This window comes from Crotalus tigris, unplaced genomic scaffold (assembly GCF_016545835.1).
Source record: "Crotalus tigris isolate CLP2741 ecotype Arizona unplaced genomic scaffold, ASM1654583v1 scf7180000018838.1047803, whole genome shotgun sequence".
NCBI classification, from domain to species: Eukaryota; Metazoa; Chordata; class Lepidosauria; order Squamata; family Viperidae; genus Crotalus; species Crotalus tigris.
Genome location: NW_024097227.1, coordinates 254,358 through 277,581, shown reverse-complemented (window position 1 = coordinate 277,581; position 23,224 = coordinate 254,358). Strand labels below are relative to the sequence as shown.

General features: G+C 40.9%; 1 protein-coding gene across 13 annotated transcripts in view; it reads left to right on the top strand.

Annotated features, from left to right (window-relative positions):
• The first annotated feature begins 518 nt into the window (after window positions 1–518).
• Window positions 519–23,224, top strand: part of TRIM33 (tripartite motif containing 33) — a 101,367-nt gene continuing 78,661 nt past the window's right edge. For 8 of the 13 annotated variants that reach the window (XM_039356940.1, XM_039356939.1, XM_039356933.1 and 5 more), the window contains exons 1-4: window positions 519–1,053; window positions 21,061–21,179; window positions 21,317–21,464; window positions 22,451–22,583. In XM_039356940.1, the coding sequence (XP_039212874.1) occupies window positions 534–1,053; window positions 21,061–21,179; window positions 21,317–21,464; window positions 22,451–22,583 (920 nt within the window). In that variant the 5' untranslated portion in view covers window positions 519–533. Of the gene's footprint in view, window positions 1,054–21,060; window positions 21,180–21,316; window positions 21,465–22,431; window positions 22,584–23,224 lie in introns of those variants that run through there. The other 5 variants (XM_039356937.1, XM_039356934.1, XM_039356944.1 and 2 more) reach the window with 2 other exon arrangements.

The following is a 23,224-nucleotide window of genomic DNA, read 5'->3' as shown; positions in this document are numbered from 1 at the left end:
TGAACACGTTTCGCTTCTCATCTAAGAAGCTTCTTGGATGAGAAGCTAAACGTGTTCAAGGAAAAAAACCAAGAAAGTCCTGTTGCCTTTTGGAAAAATATCTTTGGGACTACTATGATTTTGATGACTGAGAATCTGCAAAGGCGTTTATTTCCGATGCTTCAAATAGTATCACATGACTCTAATTTTCTTCCAATCTCTAGCCGCCAAAAATTATCTAGATATCCACGTATAAAACACTGATGCGCGTGCGCTGTTTCCTTACAGGTCCCCAAGAGTTGCGCGCCTGCGCTCCCCTCTACGTTCACTCCGTTCGTTTTATACATTTTAAAGGTTGCTAACCACCTCCACCTTTTTTTCCCCTCTTAGAACGCGCAGGCTCGCCCGTTCGTTCTCCTCTCGCCCCCTCAATCTCCGCAGTCCACGTTCCAGAAGAGTGTCGGAGGCGCGCGCGCAACCTGATGGCGTGCGTGCGGACGCATGCGCTGTCCGATGCGTGAGCAAAGCGGGGAGTCGGGTTCAAAGGAGGAAATATGGCGGAAAACAAAGGAGGAGGAGGCGGAGGCGGCGGCGGCGGTGGCGGGGAGGGGGCTGGAGAGGCCGGGCCGACGGGGGGTGGTCCCGAGCCTGCCGCTGCGGCGTCGGCTGTTGTTGTCACCTCTGCGGCGGCAATTGCATCTCAGTCTCCTCCGGCCCCTACCCAGCCCGAGGAAAGGGAAAGCCCCGCCGCGGCGATCCTGGCTGCGGCAGCGGACAAGGGCCCAGGGGAGGCGGAGGCCGCGGCGCCGGTTGTGTTAAGCGTAGCCTCAACCTCCATCTCTTTCCCGGCACCTCTGGGCCCCAGCCCTGCTCCCTCCGCTCTGTCCAGCGCTGCGCCGGGCCCGCTGTCGCTCTTAGACACCTGCGCAGTGTGCGCGCAAAGCCTGCAAAGCCGGGAGGCCGAACCGAAGCTGCTGCCTTGCCTTCATTCCTTTTGCCGCCGCTGCCTGCCGGAACCTGAACGCCAACTCAGCGTGCCGGTGCCCGGCGGTGCCAATGGGGATATTCAGCAGGGTGAGTGCGAAGGTTGTGGGTGTTTGGTGCCGGTGACAGACGTTTGACTGGGGAGGCAGCCCTGCTAAGGTGTGTGCCTAAGGGAAGGGGCTCTGAACAAGATGAACGAATGGAGGAACAGAGTGGGTTATTAGAGTGCTTGTGATTAACTGGCACCATTTTGACCAGATCAATAACCCTGTATGATGCAGCGATACAGGATGGGTTAGAAAAGGAATTCCAGGACTGAATTGCTTGTGTCAATTGCTAGGTGCGTACATAAATGTTGAATAATGGTGATAGGATGGAATTGGTCTGGAACAGATCCTTGGTGTAGAATTTGGTACATTTGTTGCTATACAGCATCAAGCTGACCTTGGAGAATCTCTCTGTGTCTAATTGGTCAATTGCAGAGAGGCCATATTAGATTACATTGCTTTGAAGTAGATACTTAAACCATATGGATTTCTACAGGTGACTGTCAGTAATACTTAATAGATGTTACTAATTGGTGAATATAAAACAAAGAACCAAACTTTAGGGTGGGTGGTCCAACTCTGATAAGTCTTATTTTCTTCTCTTCAGTCACCTTCAAACACAGTGCAGTATGTCATCACTTGCCGTCAGTAGTCAGTAGACACTAGGCCAGTGATTCTCAACCTGTGGGTCGGGACCCCATTTGGGGTCGAATGACCATTTCACGGGGGTCGCCAAACCACGCTGTCCGCCATTTTTTTCCCTTTTCCCTAGCTGTCCTACTCCCTCTTATTGATGGCCACACCCACTTGGGGGTCACCACAACATGGGGAACTGTATTATGGGGTCACGGTATTAGAAAGGTTGAGAACCACTGCACTAGGCTTTGAAGAACTTGTTTTTATTAGTTCATTTGCATTTAATTATATTAATATTGTGGAGTTTGTTAATTTGCACCTGTTACAAAAGAGGTTATACTTAGAATTAAATAATTCTGAACTCAGAAATGTGTGTTTATTTGAGCACTTCTACACACATTCTTCTAATACGTTGTATGAGTAATATATTGTTGAGTGAGAATTTTTTTGCATGATAAGAGTAAACTTTTAGGTATCAATACAATTCTTGTTTAAGCATTCCATCATGTCAAATCCTAACTGACAAATTATAACTCTTTCCAACATTCCATTCTAACAGACTCCTCCCTCCCTCTTATTCCACAGTTCAGATCTGTGCAGTTCCTTTCTTAGGATTGCTTGGCTTTTCTTTGCAGTTGTTGTGTGATCCTGGGAAAAATGTAGTTTTTCTAAAGGGTTGCATAGAGATTCTATATTCACTCTTCACACCGTGTTTCCCTGAAAATAAGACCCACCCCAAAAATAAGACCTAGCTGGAGGCTGGGGGGGAGCGCTGTGTGCGCCAGTCTGAAGCTCCATGCTTAGATACAGAAGCATTTTCTGAAGGCCCTTGACAGTGAAATGAAGGCAGGAGGGCGACGTGTGCGGCGGTAACGGTGAGCGGCCGCAGAAGTAGTGGGCAGACTGGGTGGGGCTGTTGGTGCCGCAGTGGTGAGGTGAGACTTTGCAAAAGACACCCCCTGAAAATAAGACCTGGTGCTTCTTTTGGAGGCAAAAAAAAAAAAAAAAGGACCAGGTCTTATTTTTGGGGAAACATGGTAACACCTTTTAGAGATCAAATTCAAATATTCCCTCCGTTCATCCTCAGATCTTTGCATTTTATTGGCTAACAGTATTTAGGAAAAATAAAATACATTTTAAGGATTGTCCAGCACTTTTTGTCTGCCTTTTAGTAGCTACTATCCACATTACAGATGCTGGAAGCCTTTAGGAAATCAGTGTTGATACTCACTTTGGCCTGAAAATAATACTGGATAGTGTTTTGTTCTAGACAGTATTATTACATTATTATTGAGAGTAAATGAAATGCATGTCAAGTACTTCTAGACTTTCTCTAATGTTGCTTTTCTTTTTGGGAATTTCACTCTAGGATACCTTTTCCTCAATCCAGATTCTCTGAAGTGTGTTTTACATGAGCATTTTTTTGCAACTTTGGAAGATATAAATTAAATAGATCTTCAGATAACTGTGCCCAGCATACTATCAGACATCACATTATATATTGTGGCTCACCTTTCCTCCAGAATTTTTTCAAACCTTCTTTATGAAAGCAGTATCATTTGGGAAAATGTTTTAAACCATCATGTAAGTCAAAAGGAGTGATCATACTCCGTGAGCTTTTTGCGACTGGATTTACTATTACTTTCTTTCAACTAAGTCATTGATTGAGATGGGCAGGTACAAAAATTGAACAAATAAACATCATTTGTGATGAGATATGTGCACACGTGAATGTATACATACACACACAACTTTAATAATTATATATGCAGTTTCCATGAATTGCTATACATTTAAAAAAAATTCTGAGAAAATCTCATTGCACTAGTATCCATGAACTGCCTATGATGCTCAGTTAATCCAGACTTATAATGCCATACTTATGGTTTTTCTAATTTCATCTATGCAATTCCCCCCCCCCCGAAAATAAAAGGAATTTACAAAAATTAATTTTGAGCTTTCTGAGATTATTCAAAATCTCTGGTGTTATTCTCTGTTGGAATGATACCGGTACAAGTTCTTAACAAAATAATTATCAACTAATTATATGATATATATGATATATAATATTAACTCATATAAATTACTTCAGTAATCTGTATTGTCTCTACATTGTAGCTGGGAGATAGAGTGACTTAAGGCCGTTAACTGTCCTAATGACAGGTAGTATGTAAGCTGGACTTTTGGGGATAGAAATGGCAGTCTTAATGGCAACTCAGAGCCCTCAATGTTCCAAGGTGGAAGGGATAGTAATCACTATTCTTATATTTTGCCTTATTTGCTTTTTTTCCTTTTCTTTGTCTGATTGTTGCTCTCCACCAGAACCATCTTTGGTGAATGAATGGCTATATAAATCTGATAAATAAATACACCTTTAAAGGAAAGCAGTTTATTTGCATCTGCCAAATTAATGTTCTGAATCCTGTTTTCAATCATTCTTCACTTTTAAGGGCTTCTTGAAATCATGGTTTGTGATTTGAGAAAGGCCAATGATGGAGGCTAATTCTAATATCCAGTTATGTTCTCCAAGGTCGGAGACTTGTTGCTAACATTTGAGGGGGAGCTAACCAATCTTATGGCCTTGGGACTGTAGCCTCATTTTCTTATCTAGTCCTTTTATCAGTTAATATGTTTTTATATTCTGCCTCCTCAGATGGACTTTTTTTTAAAATAAAGATTTTATTGGTTTTTTTTTCATAAGCATATGTTAATTTTTCCAATCAACGAGTTTTCTGGGATTAGCTATGCTAATACATATTCAATTCCTAATCCTTCATTCTTTCCTCTAACCAACAATAAAATAAATCCCAAATTTGATAGTAGTCTGTGTCTTCTTTATCTTTCAGTCTCATATTTAATCTGTCCATCTCTGCACATTCCAGTATTTTCCTGATTATTTCTTCTTCTGATGGCAATCCTTCATTCTTCCAGTATTGTGCAAAAATTATTCTCGCTGCTGTGGTGATGTGTAAGATTAAATAAAGACTCTGCTTATTAATCTTTTCAGACATTATACCTAGTAAAAAAAGTTCAGGCTTAAAATCAACTTGTTCACCCAATATTTTTTCTAACCATGTTTGTATCTTTCTCCAATAAGCCTTAGCCTTGCCACATGTCCACCAAATGTGGTAGTACGTGCCTATATTATGTTTACATTTCCAACATCTATATGACATGCTTTTAAACATTTTTGCTAATCTTGCTGGTGGCAGATGCCATCTATAAAACATTTTATACAAGTTTTCTTTATATGAAGTTGACATTGTTAGTTTGTAATTTCTCTCCCATAACATTTGCCATTTTTCTAATTCTATATTATAGCCAAATTTATTTGCCCATCTTATCATTGTTTCTTTCACTTGTTCGCTTTCCATTTCCAAAATTAACAAAAAATTATACATTTTCTTAATTAATTTCTCATCTGAAGTTAAGATGTTGAGACTCTAGAAAGAGTACGAGAAGAGCAACAAAGATGATTGGGGACTGGAGGCTAAAACATATAAGGAACGGTTGCTGGAATTGAGTATGTCTAGTTTAACGAAGAGAAGGATGAGGGGGGACATGATAGCAGTGTTCCAATATCTCAGGGGCTGCCACAAAGAAGAGGGAGCGCCTGAAGGCAGGACAAGAAGCAATGGGTGGAAACTAACCAAAGAGAGAAACAACCTAGAACTAAGGAGAAACTTCCTGACAGTTAGAACAATTAACCAGTGGAACAACCTGCCTCCAGAAGCAGTGAATGCTCCAACATTGAAAGTTTTTAAGAAGAAACTAGACAGCCATTTGTCTGAAATGATATAGGGTTTCCTGCCTGAGCAGGGGGTTGGACTAGATGACCTCCAAGGTCATTATTATTATTATTATTATTATTATTATTATTATTATTATTATTATTATTATTATTATTATTATTATATCTTATCAAACACAGTTTGATTCTTATAAAATCTTTTTCATATTTACTTTGTATCCGTAAAATGAAATATATTTACTTTTTGTTGCAATATAAGTATTGTTTCTGGACACCTGTTAGAGTGTTACATGATATTTTGATAAATATAAGATAGTAGAAAATGCTATTAGTTGTTTATTTTAGTCTTATAAAAAGAGCAATCTACTTGAAAAATGTACAGACTGGACGCTCTTTGCATCTCACCCAGAGTCTTTTTTTTTACCAAATAAGTCTAGCAGGAAAGAAGGAGCCTGGGTGGGGTGTGAATGGAGGCTGGTGTATAAGAGAAGACCCCAGTTGGTACAGTAGGAGTATGTAGTAGTAGAGTGCAGTGGCATGGTAGTGACCAGCAGGGCAGGGAGGCGGGGGACTGGCAATAACGGGTTGGTAGGCAGCCAAAAGGGAGAGATGGGGGCAGATGGGGGAAGTTGAAGAGGAAACAGTTCCTAATCAAGGTTTAGAATTGGGAGGAATTAAGCTGGGAATGGCTTGAATCAGGTTGGGTCCTTACCCATGGGATGGGTGGAATTCAGTTAATGTTGGCAACAGAGATTGCTGGGATTGCTAAGTGATGTGGTCACATGACATTGCGCTTTATGACTGTATTGCTTATCAGTGGAAATTCTGCTCCCAATTGCTGTTGTTAACCAAGGACTAATGGTATAGCAGAAAACTTTTCAGTTGTGAAACTAACCTTAACTTAACCTGGTGCAAAAATTTGAAACCTGCATCCTTAAGGAAGTAAGGAAGTAAGAATTTGATGTATTACATACTGCAGGAGATAGCTTCTGAAATGTTTTCAACGACTGAATTCAATTAGTTGCTGTAAATTTTCCTCCCTAGGCCTTTTTTGAAATACACAGATATAATTTTTTGTTAACTGGACTGTTTTGAGTACATAGTAAGTAACTTTACTACATTTCCTATAACTAAACTGATTCAAAACTGGCATATATTTTCTGGAGAAATGTTTTTTGATCCCTTTTCTCCAATTTTCTGTAATTAATGGTATGGGGTAGTAGACTTTTATGGAAGATTTGGGTAGATGCTGGAATTTTTACATTAGATCAACTAGTGATGATAATACTGAGTTATCATTTGCTCTAGTGAAAGATAACAATTTGTCAGTTGCAACTATTTGTAGTCTTTATAATTACAATTCTGAAAATATTTCTCAAAAATAACATACACATTGGTTAACTAAATTTATAGGAGCTTTGCAAACATTTTCAGAGACTAGTCTGATTTCCTTGTCTTCTAGCCCAGACGTCCCCAACCTGTTGGGCATCAGGGACCATTTCCATGGAGAGAGGTTTTTCCACGGACCAGAGGGTGTGTGGTTTTTTGTGCTGACTGCATCCCGCGGATGGGGCTTTGCTTATTTGTGTGGACCGGTTGCTGACATGCCGTGGCTCACTACTGGTCCACAGACTGGGGATTGAGGACCCCTGTTCTCCAGCATGTCGAGTGGAGAATCCACCAATCGTCTTCTGCCCATAGACTAGTCGGCCAATTTTACTCCGCCTTTCTTCTTGAGACCTCTCCTTGCAGTTTCGACTAGTCTTGAGCCCGATTAGACTGAATTTCATTGACTCCTGAAGATAAGGTTGTATCTCTTGATATTTCTTGTTATTCTGACTAATTTGAAGGGGGGTGAATCGCTAGAAAACGAACGGCTATTCGCTTTCCTTTCCCTTTCTGCTGCCTAATTGGCCGATTGCAGCACAGCCACAAGGTTGGCTTGCGTCCAGCCAGTAGCCAGACAGACAAAGAGTGGATGCCATTTCCCGGTCACTAAGTGTGACCCTGGGCAAAAGGGGGAAGCATTCCTCCTTCTCCTTCCATTTCACCCCTCTCATAGAGATTTCTAGCCACAAGAGGAAAGCTTCCCACTAGCCAGCTGATCTGTGACTAAATTTAAACCTCCCGCGGTTCCTACGGCAGCCTGTGAGCCGCGGAGGGCTAACAGAGCACTCGCAGGCTTTTCTTCTGAAACTAGTCGAATCATCCAAGGATCAGCTGGTCTGCAGAGAGCCTTTAAACTCTGCGACTCTCTCCCGAAGATCAGCTGATCCAGGGGAGAGTTGCAGCTCCGTGGCTTAATGGAAGCTCCTCCATCCGGTAGAGAGCTAGTCTTCAAAAGTTACCTGATTTGGCTCTGTTCTCAGGCGCGAACGCAAACGGAATTCAGCAGTCTCCAGGGAGTCCTGCTGAGCTGCACAGGCAGAATACACAAATGGAGTTCAGCAGCCTCCAGGGAGCCCGGCTGAGCTGCACAGGCAGAATAGCTACCTCCACGTGGTCTGAGGCCAGGGAATCGGAGCCCTGCTAAGCTGCACAGGTAGAATACACAACGGAGTTCAGCAGTCTCCAGGGAGCCTGGCTGAGCTGCACAGGTAGAATAGCTACCTCCACATGGTCTGAGGCCAGGAAATCGGAGTCAGACTTCCTTCTTTCTTCCTAGCCATGCTAATAATAATAATAATAATAATAATAATAATAATAATAATAAGGTAGACAAAATGCCAAATCCAGTCTGAACATCTGGCTGACTGTGCGATGATCGATAATAATAATAATAATAAATACAAAAAAGTCTGGATAGTGGACGTGGCAGTGCCTGGAGATAGCAGAATAGAAGAGAAAGAACTGGAGAAGATAATAAAATACAAAGACCTACAAATAGAAATAGAAAGACTGTGGCAAAAGCAAGCAAGGGTAGTACCAATAGTCATAGGCTCCTTGGGTGCAATCCCAAAACAACTGGAGCACCACTTGAACACATTGGCATTGACAAATTCGCTATTAGTCAATTGCAAAAGGCGGCCTTATTAGGAACTGCTTCCATCCTGCGACGATATCTGTAATACCATCAAACATCCACATCTGCCTATCCCAGGTCCTGGGTAAGGACTCGATAGGTAGACAAAATGCCAAATCCAGTCTGAACATCTGGCTGACTGTGCGATGATCCACAATAATAATAATAATAATAATAACAACAACAACAACAACAACAACAACAAAACAACAATAATAACAATAATAACAATAATAATGAAATTGATAAAGAGTTAAATCAATTATCAATTAATCCTGAATTAGTCTAAACTGAGAATCCCCTTCTCTTATAAATGGCATATACAAACACAGCCCAAACAGCGCAGGAACCTTCCATCAGCAGCCCTCCTGCTTGTAAGAGTCACAGATCCTTCAAACAGGAAGTGGCTGGCAAGATCAAAGCCAAGGTAATCTCTGCAAAAAGGCCTTCCAAAGCTGCGGATAGAGAGGCTAAGTGACGACACCAGGCTCTAGAGAAACAATTTTCTCGAGCTGAAAGGAGGCAAAATTCCACTGAGGACAAATTAGAGCCACCCAATTACAGGGAGGAAGAAATATTGGGCCAAGGAAGCCTAGTCAGGACCCTCTGGAAGCAGAGGCCGATACGGAACAGGGGAATGGATCTACCCTAAGCGAGGGGCCTGGAGATCTGGGTTCAGAACCAGGCACCCGTCGCTCAGATAATCATGGAGCAATGTCTTCAGAGCACCTACAATCCCTGATATCTCAGGCTGTCGCACAGGCCATGGCCTCCTCAAGGCACCATTGTTCCAGAACACGGTCTGTGGCTTCAAGGGGCAGCTCCCGCCTCTCTCAAGAGGAGGCCTCTGTGTACCAAGACTCTATTTCCTCCTCTAGGTCCTCCAGAGGCAGGAGGTTTCCTGCGGAGGACCATCAGCTGACGGATCAGAGATTGTCCGACGAAGAGGATGTATCTCCAGATCCTCCTCCGTTTGTAGGCCTGTTTAATCCATCCTTATTCAAGACGCTGCTACATAAGGCCAGCGGCACTGCAAATATCGAGAGGCCCGCAATTCCGCAGAAAGGAACCTCCACCAATCCCTCAACTAGTAAGGTTACAAATAATGAAGTGTTTTCACAGCCCACCTATACCCAACACTTTGTTCCCTGCCCACCTCTCTTCTTTGATTCTATTCAGAACAACATGGGGGCATCGGGTTCCTTCCTCTTAATGGAGGGGGGGGGGCAGACAAAATGTTCAACATAGATCTGGCACTATCAGAGATAGTAGAAGTGCCAACAATAGATGAACCCATTGCAACCCTCTTTTCTCCACCCCCGATAGCCGGGGATGCAGCGGAGGCCCTGAAATCAGAAGATAAGAAGATGGACCTCATCTTCTGTAGGGCACACCAGGCCTTGGCGTGGGCAATCAAGGCAGACATCACTACGTCCTTTTTCACCAGGACATCTCTTCTTTGGCTGCGCCAACTCCAGTCGAATATTCCCCCAGTGGAGGAGAAAACTCACCAGAATTTAAGAAGATTAGTGGCAGCAGCGGAGCTCATGTCAGATTCCTCCTTACACGCAACCAGTTTCTCTGCCAGAGCAATAGCGTACAACACTGGTGCATGCAGATTGCTGTGGCTCAAGCATTGGAGAGTGGACATGAAGGCTAAGTGGCGTTTAGCAGCAGCACCCTATAAGGGTGTCTGGCTCCTTGGCGAGGCGCTTGACCCTTATCTAATACAAAACAAGAACAAACGCAAGATTCTGACCCACCTGACAAAGAGAACGGAGAGGAGAGCTCCTTCCTATTCCCGGAGACCGTTTTTTTGATCTGATGCAGGGACGAAACGGGGCCTTTTCCCTTCTCTATCAGCCCAGATTGGACCGGCAGAGTGAGAGAAGCAGTAACAGGGACAAGTTCCGACAACAGTTCCAAGCAAAGGGGCCCTTTCGAAGAGCTGGGGGGGGGGCGTCCCTACCACATATCCAAGTGACGGTGGGGGGCTCCCCCCATTGGTGGCCAGCTAGCCCTTTTTGCTTACAAATGGCAAGCCATCACCACGGATCTTTGGGTCCTAAATACCATCAGATTCGGCCTATCACTGGAATTACTCTCAACACCCCTGAACCGGTTCATCCCTTGCCCATCTCCAAGGGACCTGATCAAAAGGATCCTCATCAAGGAGGCCATCCAGCATCTCCTGGACATTCAGGCCACAGAACCGGTAGAAAGCGATCAGTGGGGACAAGGTTTCTATTCCATCTTATTCATAGTCCCAAAGAGTTCGGGGGGTGGAGGGTGGAGAGCAATACTAGACCTAAAAAGTCTGAACAGGCACCTGGAATACAGAAAGTTCAAAATGCAATCCCTCCAATCAATATTAGCAAGCATCAGAAAGGGAGACTTTCTGACATCCATAGATCTGACGGAGGCCTACCTTCACATTCCCATACTTCTGGAACACCGGAGGTTCCTGAGGTTTTACCACACGGGACAACATTTCCAATACAGGGCCCTGCCTTTTAGACTTTCCTCAGCTCCCAGGGTGTTCACAAAGATACTGATAGCACTCGTTGCGTACCTGAGAACAATTCTGGTGTGCCTCCAATGCTACATGAACGACATTCTCATCCAATCCTTGTCAGTCCAGACAGCACAGTCAGACCTGACACTGACTCTGACAACCCTTCAAGAGCACGGCTTCTCAGTAAATTTCCAAAAGAGTCAGACTGTTCCTTTGACCTACATCCTTCATCTGGGAGCGGTCATAGACACACAAAAATGCACAGTCCATCTTTCTCAAGACCGGCAACGCAGCATTCAAACCATGGTCAGACTCATCCGAAGGAAATGAACCATGACACTGGCCACACTCTCGCAGTTGCTAGGGAAGATGGTGTCATGCCTCGCAATCATGCCTTGGGCACGACTACACTCCAGGGATCTGCAGTGGTTCCTACTCCCATTTCAAAAAAAGGAGATAGGCTACTCAAATCGAAAGGTAAGGGTGCCACCAAAGGTCCTAAGGTCGCTCCAGTGGTGGTCTTCCCCAACGGTAAGAAAGAGACTCTTGTTCAGGGAAGTCAACCAAATCACCCTGACAATGGATGCCAGCCTATTCGGTTGGGGAGCGCACCTACAATCACTGCTAGCACAGGGCCAATGGTCAAAGAAAGATCTAAGACACAACATAAACTGGCTGGAACTCAGAGCTATATACACCTAGCCCTTCGCCACTTTCGCAGCACAGTGGCACATCGACACATTCTGATACTCACGAACAATGTGGCGGCCAAGGGATATGTCAACTGACAGGCACGTGATCCTTGGTTCTCATGACCGAAGCACAAGTGCTAGGAATCTGGGTAGAGAGCAACCTAGCTTCCATCTAGGCCGAACACATTTCAGGAGAAGCAAATCATCAGGCAGACTCCCTGAGCAGGGCGACGATAGACCACTCAGTGGAACCTGCACCCTGCTCTCTTCAGGAAGGCATCAGAGAGATTCGGCCGCCTTTTTAGTTGCTGTTACCTTAGCAAGGTGCATCTCAGAGTTAGCAGCACTGTCAGTGACGGAGGATCTTTGTACCTTTCACACAGACAGGGTGGTATTACGTTTGGACTCTTCCTTCGTTCCAAAGGTCAATTCCCTATTCCACAGAGCACAGGAGGTGGTACTATCAAACTTTTGCCCCAAGCCTTCCCATGAATTGGAGTGCAAATCACACACCCTAGATGTTTGCAGAGTTTTAAAACAATACATAAAGTGAACGGCACCCTTCCGCAGATCGGAAGCACTATTTGTCTCCTTCTACTCTCACACAAGAAGCCGAAGTGTCACTGCATCCACAATCGGCAGATGGATTAGGGCAGGGCTGTCAAACTCAATTTCATTGAGGGCCGCATCAGCATTGCGGTTGGCCTCAGGAGGGGTGGGTGGGTGTAGCTACGGTGGGTGCAGCCTACTGGGTGGGCGTGGATGGAGTGGGTGTGGCCTACTGGATCACGCTGGATATGTGGCTCTACATATCACGCTGGATATATGAAGTAGGTGAGGCCATTTGCTGGCCACTTCCAGGTGATAGTGCATTTCTTCATTCCTCACAAAGGGTTACACCTCCCCAGTATGCACCCAGGGGGCGGGGGCGACACGGCAGGGGCCGGTTCCTCACTGTTTTCAGATGGCCTTGTGGAGTTAAGACTGAATGCGTTTCAGCATACTGTAGATGGCCACCACAAAATTGTACATTGGTTCCCAGCTGGCCTGGGCCAGGACCAAGGCAGCGGGGGCCGTTCCCTCACTGTTTCCAGGATGGCTTCACGGGCCACATGAAACCAATTTGCAGGCCGCATCCTGCCCCCGGGCCTTGTGTTTGACATGTCTGGATTAGGGAGTGCATAGCAGAGGCATACTGGGGACAGTCCTTGACGGCCCCCAGACAAATCACCACACACTCCACGTGCAGTGCTGCCACCTCAGCAGCATGGGCAACTCAGGCTTCGATTGAAGAAATATGTAGAGCGACGACCTGGGCTTCGCCTTACCCCTTTATAAGACACTACAAATTAGATAGATTCGCATCTGTGGAGGCCTCCTTTGGCAGGAGGGTGCTCCAATGCGTAGTATCAGAGAGTGGGACACAGGCCCAGACGCCTACCACCCACAAGGACAATGAGGCTTTGGTATGTCCCATTGGTGGATTCTCCACTCGTCATGCTGGAGAAGGGGCGTTGGTCTTACCTGAACGCCTTTTCTCAGCATGACAATGGAGAATCCACTCCCACCCTTGAGGCCATCAGGTCCTGTAAGGGGAGAGGATGGAGTCAACACAAGGAAACGTAGCCAAGAGCTTTCGCCTCGTCGAGACTGGGGAGGGGAGGTCTCAAGAGGAGAGGCGGAGCAAAATTGGCCAACTAGTCTATGGGAAGAAGATGAGGAAAATCCATTGGTGGATTCTACATCGTCATGCTGAGAAAAATTGTTCAGGTAAGACCAACGCCCCTTCTAGCCCTTCCATTTCTGTTTCAACCTTTCTGATTTTTTTTGTGTTTTGTTAGCGATTTGTACATTTAGGCAGGTGTGAACAAAATATTTAGGCTCTTAGTACTAGCACCTCATTAAAAGATTAACATTTCACACCATGTAATTAACATTTAATATTTGCTGCTGCATGATATGGGAATGTCCCTCTGTTGGATTTATATGATAAATTAATGAAAAGATCAGGCAACTGATAGGTTTCATTTTCATATTGAATTGTAATGTAAATCCTGTCTTGCAGGTGTTTACACTAGGTGACCTAAAAGTCTCCTGAAATTCATACATTCTATGATTTTTATGAATATCACTTGTTGCAGAACAAACAGATGAGAGTTCTATTTCATTTTTATATTCCTGTGAAGCTTTATGAAGGCACTTAGATGGTTCTTTTTGAAAGCAGAATTCTGACCAACCTGCTTTGATCCAGTATTTTTAAATGTTCCCATCATCTCCTTTTCCCTTTTTTAATAGGAACAATTCTCTTAAACTCAATATTCGAAAAAAACTTTTATTAAATCTGTGTATTCTGAAAAATTATTACTTTTATTTTTGACTGTACCAATAAAATGATTGTTTTTTTCCCCATTTCAAAATAGTTAATGTGATTGTTCTTTGTATAATTTTATTTTCTAATTCACAGGGCAGTTTTATACTGAGAACAATGTGTTTTTTTTCTAGCATTGAAATTAATTAGAAGATTTATTATAAAATATTTTTAATTGTCCCTCATCTTTTTCTCAATTATGTATGAATTTCCACTGGGGTTAATTATGTGGGTACTGTAAGGTGTATGGTGTGAAGCATAAGATGATAGTCTTTCTTTTAAAAGACTCAGTTCCTTAAAATTTTTATTTTGAAATTACAGAAGCTGTGTGCTCAAGATCATGCAGTAACATAATACCGCATCCTTCATTCTTACAGTTATAAAATATTTATTTCATTGTTTTTCTGGATCAATTTTATCATTTTAGAAAAGTTCTAGATTCTATATCCTGCTGTGAAAGCTTTTCATCCTCGTGGAATTCAGTGTTGATCTTGCTTGTCAAAAAGAAACCAATACAGAATGGTAGTACAGAGATTTTGAAAAGTGCTGCTGTTGAGTGGATAGCATTAGTCAGTGAAAGTGGGAGAGGAGAGGCTGGCTGATGGTCCTGTACAATCCTTCAGATTTTATTATTTCCATTCTGCTGTTAACATTTGTATGAAACCACTGGGAGAATAATTAGTGTGTTGATGAAGTTTGACTATACATTTTTATCCTGTGCCAAGAGAGAGTTGCACTGAAGTCTTGAACTAGTCCGTGAAGATTGGGGCGTTCCTTGTGAAGAGCACTTTAATGATGTTGGAATCATTTTGGACTCATGGCTTCTTTTAGATAGAAGCTTGCACAGGAGTGCCTTTGCCGAGCTCTGCTGGTGTGTCAGTTGCAGCCCTACCTAAAAAATGGGAGGCTCCAGAAATGGTGTCACATGCACTTAATGCAGCTCTTGGATTATAGTCTTCAACTTATGACCACAATTGAGCTCAAAATTTCCATTGCTAAGTAAGACACTTGTTAAGTGAGTTGTGCCCCATTTTACAACCTTTCTTGTCACAGTTGTTAAGTGAATCACTGCAGTTGTTAAGTTAGTAACATGGTTGTTAAGTGAATCTGGCTTCCCCATTAACTTTACTTGTCAGAAGGTAGCAAAAGGTGTTCACCTGACCCCAGGGCACTACAATCGTCATAAATATACCCAGTTGCCCAGTGTCCAAATTTTGATCATGTGAACACAGGGATGCAGCAACGGTCACAAGTGTGAAAACGGTCATAGATCACTTTTTTCCATGCTGTTGTGACTTTACTTTTTTCTTTTTTCTTCTTTTTTAACTCCCCCCCTTTTTTATTTTATTATTATAAAGATTTTCCTTTGAGGGAGTTATGATTTTCTTTTGAAGGAATTTTTGTAATTCTTAAAAAGGAATAAAGTTTTTTTTTTTTTTTTAAGATGGCTCCAAAGCGTCCAGGGACTTTTACAGTTCCTAAATCAATAGTTCCACCCTCTTCTGTGGTCCAGCCAACAATTGTGAAGGATTTGCAAGAAATGATGGGAAATTTTACAATTCAAATTAGGGCAGAAATGAAAAAGATTTTAGAGGAAAATAACAAGATTTTGAGGCAAGATATAGTTTTGGCTTTAAAAGGAGTTGCTTCTGTTCTTGAAAAGTTGAATTCCCGTGTGGAAGAAGTAGCTGAAAAAGTGGAATTAATGGAGGGAAAAATTGAAAGTATGGAAAAAGAAATGGAAAATGAGATTCTTATGCTTCAATATGGACAAATGGAATATGCCTTAAGAATTAGAGGTTTGGGAGAGTCCTTGCAAGGAGATCTGAAAGAGATGGTTGCAAAGGACTTTGCTGTGATTTTGAATAAAGAAAAAGAGGAAATACTTAGTGAAATTGAAAAATTATTTAGAGTTAATTCTGTGGTGGCAGTGCAAAAGAATTTGCCAAGAGATGTGGTAATTTACTTTGGGAAAAGATCTCTACGCAATGAAATTATACAAGCTTTTTATAAGAAGAGATTTCAAATTGCTTCACAAGATGTTATAATCTTAAAGGAGATCCCATCCAAAATTTTAAGAAGAAAGGAGTTTGCTTTTTTAGCAAATGAACTTAAAAAGAGACGAATATCGTTCAGATGGGATGTTCCGATTGGAATGGTGGTGAATTACCTGGGGATATGTTATAGACTTAATACTGTCTCTCAAGCAAAAGATTTTTATACTTCGGTTCTGGGGGTATATTCATCGCCATCTATTAAGTTTAAAACTTTGGAAGAGAAGAATGTAGAATTACAGTTTGAAGACTCCAATATTGGGGAACCTTTGTCTAAGAGATCTCAACACATTCAGATTGAGGAGCAGAAGATAACTTGTGTAGCACAAAACTGTAAAGAAAAGCAGCAACAGAAGAAGATTAAGGAAGCTTCACATCTAGTGGTTTCTGAATCTGTGGGAGAAGCAAGACTTATAAACCCTTTGGAGCAATCTTCAAGGATGGAATTATTGTCTGAGATGAAAAATGGGAAATCCCAGCCTGAGGGGTCTCAACAAGCTGAGAGGAATGGGCAGAGGAAAACCCGTGCAACATATAATTGTAAAGAAAAAGACCAATAGAATAAGGAGTTTAAGGAATTCCCACATGTGTTGGCTTTTGAATCGTTGGGAGATTCAGGAATTCTGGAGCAATTTTTAAAGGCAGATCCCAAAGCATTTTTTTCGAGTTTGATAAGGTCAAAGATGGAGACTGAAAATTAGAGAATGATAAGGATGGAGAATGAAAATGGACAATCGAGATCGATAATAATAATATCAGTATGATAATGGATGGAGAATGAAAATGAACAATTGAGACTGATAAGGACTGTGTTTTTTGTGGATGGAACTTGTTATTGGTGAAGATTTAAATGTTTAATGTGTTTATTGTGGATGGAATTTGTTATTGATAAAGATTTAAATGTGTATAAGGGATTTTTTTAAGTTTTAAATAATGTTTAAATTTGCGTTTTGGGGGAGTTTATAAAAATGATAATAATATTAGTATGATATTAGAAGGTTTGGAGTATACTATAATGTGTTCAGTGTTTGGTTTTTTTTTTCTAATTATTATTATTACTATTTTTAAGATGGAATTTGATTAAATGTGTACAAGGGGATTTTAATGTTTTAAGTTTTAAGTAATGTTTAAATCCGTGTTTTCGAGTGAGTATAACTTGTTTATCCCAATGTTTTAAGTTTTAAGTAATGTTTAAATTTGTGTTTTGGAGAGAGTATAACTTGTTTAACTAAATGTATTTAGATTTGTTTATGATTTATACTAGATTTTATATTGTAGTTATAGATGTTCAAAGAAAGTAGTGCTTAAAATTGTGTTTTGGAAGGAATTTATATAGAATGATGGATAACATCATAAGCATGATTAGAAGATCTTTAGAGTATATTATAATGTGTTTAATGATTATTATTTTTTAGAGATAATCTATTTAATTTAAGGTATTTAGATTTGTTTAGGATTTATATGTGTTTTAAGTTTTATATGTGTTTTAAGTTTTTCTTTTCTTTTTTTTTCCAATACATTTTGGACAAGCCTGTAATCAACTCTGGGAGGTCCAGGGGAGGGTTAGGGAGGTTTGGGGAGTTGGGGGAGGGCATGGGAGGGTGGGGGGGTTTGGGGAGGGGATTTGTCTTGTAAAATTTTAAAAATTTTCAATAAAAAAAAATGAATCTGTCCAGCCCTTCTGCTCCTTGAACAGAAGCTGTAAGTCCAAGTTTATAAATCCATTATGGAATAGTACAATCCCACTTAGTCCACATGAACCTGTACACTTCCTTAGGCATTACAGGTTCAGAGTCATCTCATTTAACTACATGAGACATGCGTCTATCATTCAATAAAACTTTCAGTAACTTTATCTTCCAGATGCCTAGAACAGTGATGGTGAACCTTTTAGAGACCAAGGGCCCAAATTGCAACCCAAACCCCACTTATGTATTGTTGGGTGCCGGGTGGGTGTGGCCCATTGGGTGGGCATGGCTGCTGTGGTAATGGCAGACTGGGTAGGACTAAAAAGTTCAATCAATTCCAACTTTGCGAGATCTTTTTTTTCCCTGCGAGTTGAAATTGATTGATTGAACCTTTTTGTTTTGCACACAGCGTCGGAAGCCTAAAGCGAAAAGGTTTTATAAAACCCAGCTGAAGGCCTAGGACTGGGGCAACAGCACACGTGCCCACAGAGAGGGCTCTGAGTGCCACCTGTGACACGCATGCCATAGGTTCACCACCACGGGCCTAGAATATTTTTCACAGCAGCCCTGTAGGTGATTTGCTGGTCATTTCCTTCAAAATGGAACAACTCTCTGCAGCCATTTTGTTGCAACCATCTCACCACGGCATCTTCTCCCAACCATCTCACCGTGACAGCTCGCCATGGGACAATTCAATGTGGGATAACTCAATACAAGATAACTGTACTGTTATCTGCCACTGTTACTTTAATTTTTGTCATTCACATTTCATTTTGTCCCTCCTTTAGCATACTTTATTTAATTATTCTTTTCCAACATTTCTTTAATATTATCAGATGGTGGAATAGAATAATTAAACAGTGGTAGATAACAGTACAGTTTTCTCATGTTGAGGCATTCTGCATCAAATTGTCCTGCGTCAAGTTGTCCCGCTTTGAGTTGGTTGGTTTGAGCAGATCGGGGCAAGTCAGCTGCGTATTGCCTGCTATTGACCCAGAGGCCCTATTTAGCAGTAAGATACTTAATCACCACTCATTTAAACCCTTGCAGAAATCACAAAAAGATTGTATTAGTCCAAATAATGTTGGATTCCATGTAACACTTTAGAAGCTGCAGTTCTTTTCTGAGTGCAGCTGAAAGAGCTGATTGTTACCTATAAAGCTTTAATGCCCTAGGATCTGGATGTCTGTTCTAGTGGTTTCCACTGAGCCAATAGGGTTTGAGAGAGTAGCTTCTCTTAGGTCACTTCTTTTAGACAATGTCATCTGTACGGATCTCTTCCCTCCCCCTCCCCAAAATTAAATTAGTTCCCTTCCTACTGGTAGTAACTTTCTGGAAACTGAGCTTTTGTAAGGGTCTTTGAATGCATAAGTGTCACAAAGAGGAAAGTATGTGCTAAATTATGTGCTTGATGTTTGTTTAGTCTTTTGAAATAGAGTTTATTGTGTTAGTACTTTATTTGCTTTTTTAAAAAAATCCTTTTGATGTTTTTGATTCTTTTACAGAAGGTAAGCTGCACAGTTTTATGGAACAGAGTGATATAAAAGCCACAGTGAATAAACACATTTCTTTATATGTATAATATACAAGTGACCCTATCAGTATTGATTGAAAATTTATTTTTTGAAAAATAAATTTAATTATTTTATTTTATTTATTTATTAAACTTTTAAGCTCCCCATCTCTGCCAGAGGTGACCTGACAACAGAAATAGCTATTCTTTTGTACAATAAAGATGAGTTACTTGTGGCTATCTGGGTGATATTGGACTCATAGTTTTGTTCAGATCAAAGTCAGCATGGTCAATGTCTAGAAATGTTGAGAACCAAAATCCTATCAAATTCAGAAGTTGCAGTTTACCTATCTATGTCTTATAACACGGGTTACTTTATGAAAATGATTATGCACAAATTAGAGAATGCTTGCTGCACTTCAAAAACTTAGTTGCCTTGTTACACACATACTTTAAAAGGTGTTTATAATAATAATAGTAGTAGTAAAGTTGGAAGGGACCTTGGAGGTCATCTAGTCCAACCGCCTGCTCAGGCAGGAAACCCTACACCATTTCGGACAAATGGCTGTCCAGTGTCTTCTTAAAAACTTCCAGTGTTGGAGCATTTACTGCTTCTGGAGGCAGGCTGTTCCACTGATTAATTGTTCTCACTGTCAGGAAGTTTCTCCTTAGTTCTAGGTTGCTTCTCTCCTTGATTAGTTTCCACCCGTTGCTTCTTGTCCTCCTTCAGGTGCTTTGGAAAATAGCTTGATTCCCTCTTCTTTATGGCAGCCCCTGAGATATTGGAATACTGCTATCATGTCCCCCCTTGTCCTTCTCTTCGTTAAACTAGACATACCCAATTCTAGCAACCGTTCCTTATATGTTTTAGCCTCCAGTCCCCTAATCATCTTTGTTGCTCTTCTCTGTACTCTTTCTAGAGTCTCAACATCTTTTTTACATCGTGGTGACCAAAACTGGATGCAGTATTCCAAGTGTGGCCTTACCAAGGCATTGAAGAGTGGTATTAATACTTCACGTGATCTTGATTCTATCCCTCTGTTAATGCAGCCTAGCACTGTGTTGGCCTTTTTGGCAGCTGCAGCACGCTGCTGGCTCATATTTTGATGATTGTCTACTAGGACTCCGAGGTCTCTCTCACAGTTACTACTATTGAGCATGGTGCCACCTATGCTGTACTTGTGCATTTGGTTTTTCTTGCCTAAATGTAGAACCTTGCTTTTTTCACCATTGAATTTCATTTTGTTAGTTAATGCCCAGTGTTCAAGTCTGTCCAGATCCTTCTGTATCTTATGCCTGTCTTCTGGAGTGTTGGCTATTCCTGCCAGCTTGGTGTCATCTGCAAATTTGATGAGTTCCCCATCTATCCCTTTGTCCAAATCGTTGATGAAGATGTTGAAGAGCACTGGGCCCAAATTCTGTCAGGGAATTTGAAATATTTTTTGTTTGGCCTTTATTAACATAGAAGACTACTGAATCAGAAAGTACCGTAAATTCCGGTGTACAAGGCGACCCGGCGTATAAGACGACCCCCGTCTTTATAGCCGGGCCGCATTCCTAGAACGTCGTCTTATACGCCGGAAACTACCAGTATTTCCGGCATATAAGACGACTCGGCGTATAAGACGACCCCCGTCTTTGGCGCCGATTTCAGCCCTCACAGAAGTCGTCTTATACGCCGGCATTTACGGTACCCTTACATTTTTATCTTTGGGACATATATTTATAAATATGATCAATCTTCAGTTTAATAAAAAATCTAGAAAATAAAAATCTAGAAAAAAATAAGAAATATCCTCTTTTGGTTGCAGTTGGTGTGATCAGATGCCCAATTTGTCGCCAGGAATGCAGACAAATCGATTTGGTAGATAACTACTTTGTCAAAGATACATCTGAAGCACCAAGCAGCTCTGATGAGAAAACTGAACAGGTATGTCACTTCCAGCTTTTCCTCTTTGCAACATAGTTTGATTTATATTCTATGTGGGGTAATATGTTGTGCATTTGGTAATTTTTAGAATATGTCAAGATGTAAACATTTGAAGATAACATTTTTCTTGATTCTAGGTATGCACCAGCTGTGATGACAATTCTAGTGCTGTTGGGTTCTGTGTGGAATGTGGAGAATGGCTTTGCAAAACCTGTATAGAAGCTCATCAACGTGTAAAATTTACAAAGGACCATATGATCAGAAAAAAAGAAGATGTTTCTTCAGGTGAAAATTTTAAAAATATTGATTGAGACATGTCATTTGCCTAAAGTAATGAAAATCCATGATGTCATTTTCATAAAAAGATTGAGGAACTTGTATGTAATCAACTTTAAAATACTATTGAATGTTTATACTGTGGATGGTTTTCTTCAGCTGGAATGTTTAGAGAGCATAGTATAAATTGCAATTACTATCTTATAATTTCATTTATATCGATATTTTATGCCAGTTTTTTAATGCTGTGGAGACAAAGAATTACAGCTACTTCTTGATTTATGACTGTTTAATGTTGGTTTGAAGTTACTTGGAAACTTACTATCCCTCCTTGTAATCGGAATTTGAGCTTTTGACAAGCAGAGTCAATTCAGCTTTGCTCAACAATCATGTATTTCACTTAATAACCACAGGGATTCACTTCACCACCACAGTAAAAATAAATGCTCATAAAATTGGATCTGGTCATATGAAGATGCTTTAACTACTGCATTGCATAGTGACCAAAGTTGTCATAAGTTGAGGATTATCTCAAAAAGAGAAAAAGTTGTAGTGGCAAGATGAGACAAGGTTTGTTAGTTTCGTAAATATGAGTAATACTTGCCTATTTATAGCAAAAAATTATCACCGTATCTTTTTCTTAGGTATACAAATAAATGTGAAGACTCTCTTTGTCCCCTTTATTACAGTTGCTTTGGCTGGCTAAGTAATTAAATAGCTAGCCATGGGTTATTGCAACTAAGCTGTCCTTTAATTTAGATACTGTTTTGCTGAAGAGATATTAGTTAGTGCTAGTATATTTCCTGAGAGAAGCAAACAGCTTAACAAGATGGTTCTTGTAATATTAAATGGAGGTCAATGAAGCATTTCAGTCAGAAATAATGGTAAAACAACAGTCTTTAGCTAGCTTTTGTTGTCTGCATTACTAGTTATATGGGATTTATTGGAATTTTGGTTTGTGCAATGATTTGGATAGTCTGTCTCTTTCAACACAGAAGCTGTTGGAGCATCTGGTCAACGTCCTGTTTTTTGTCCTGTGCACAAACAAGAACAGTTAAAACTTTTCTGTGAAACCTGTGACAGGCTGACGTGCAGAGATTGTCAGTTACTGGAACACAAAGAACATAGGTATAGTTGTCTGTGTCTTCCTAATGAACCTTTTCTTATATAGATAACTTTGTAAAATAATCCTCAAATATATTTAAAGTCTTCTTTCCTTTTGCTTTTGTGCCAAATAGGCTTGTAGTAATTCAGCCTTTTGTTTCTAATCCTGATATAGTTAGATTATATGACAATTAAAAATAAGTAGGGATCTAAATAAAAAAGTCTTTGTCAATGTAATGACTTTTAATTGTTAACTTTATATATGCTTGTACATTAGTAAAGCAATGTTCTTTGATTTTAGATGATACCTGAAGCAGGTGCCATTTTAGAAAGAAACATTCCCTCCGGTATGGAGGTGGTGGGTGGGAGGAAGGAAGGAAATGTCTCTTCTAAGTTAGTACCAGTGCTTTTGGTTCTTGTAAGTACACTTGTCTAAAAAATATTTTTTTCTAAACTATATTGCCTAATTAACCAGAAGTTTTTTAACATATCAGAATTTCATAAATAGTTTAAAGTTGCATCACTAAAATTGCAATACTAAACTTCAGAGATGTTTGTAGTTTCTTTTGCATTGTCATTTTTTAGACCAGCATTAATAAATTGAATAAAATAAGGATAACAACAAATTTTAATGGTAGTTTAGCTACAAAACTTTCATTATATGA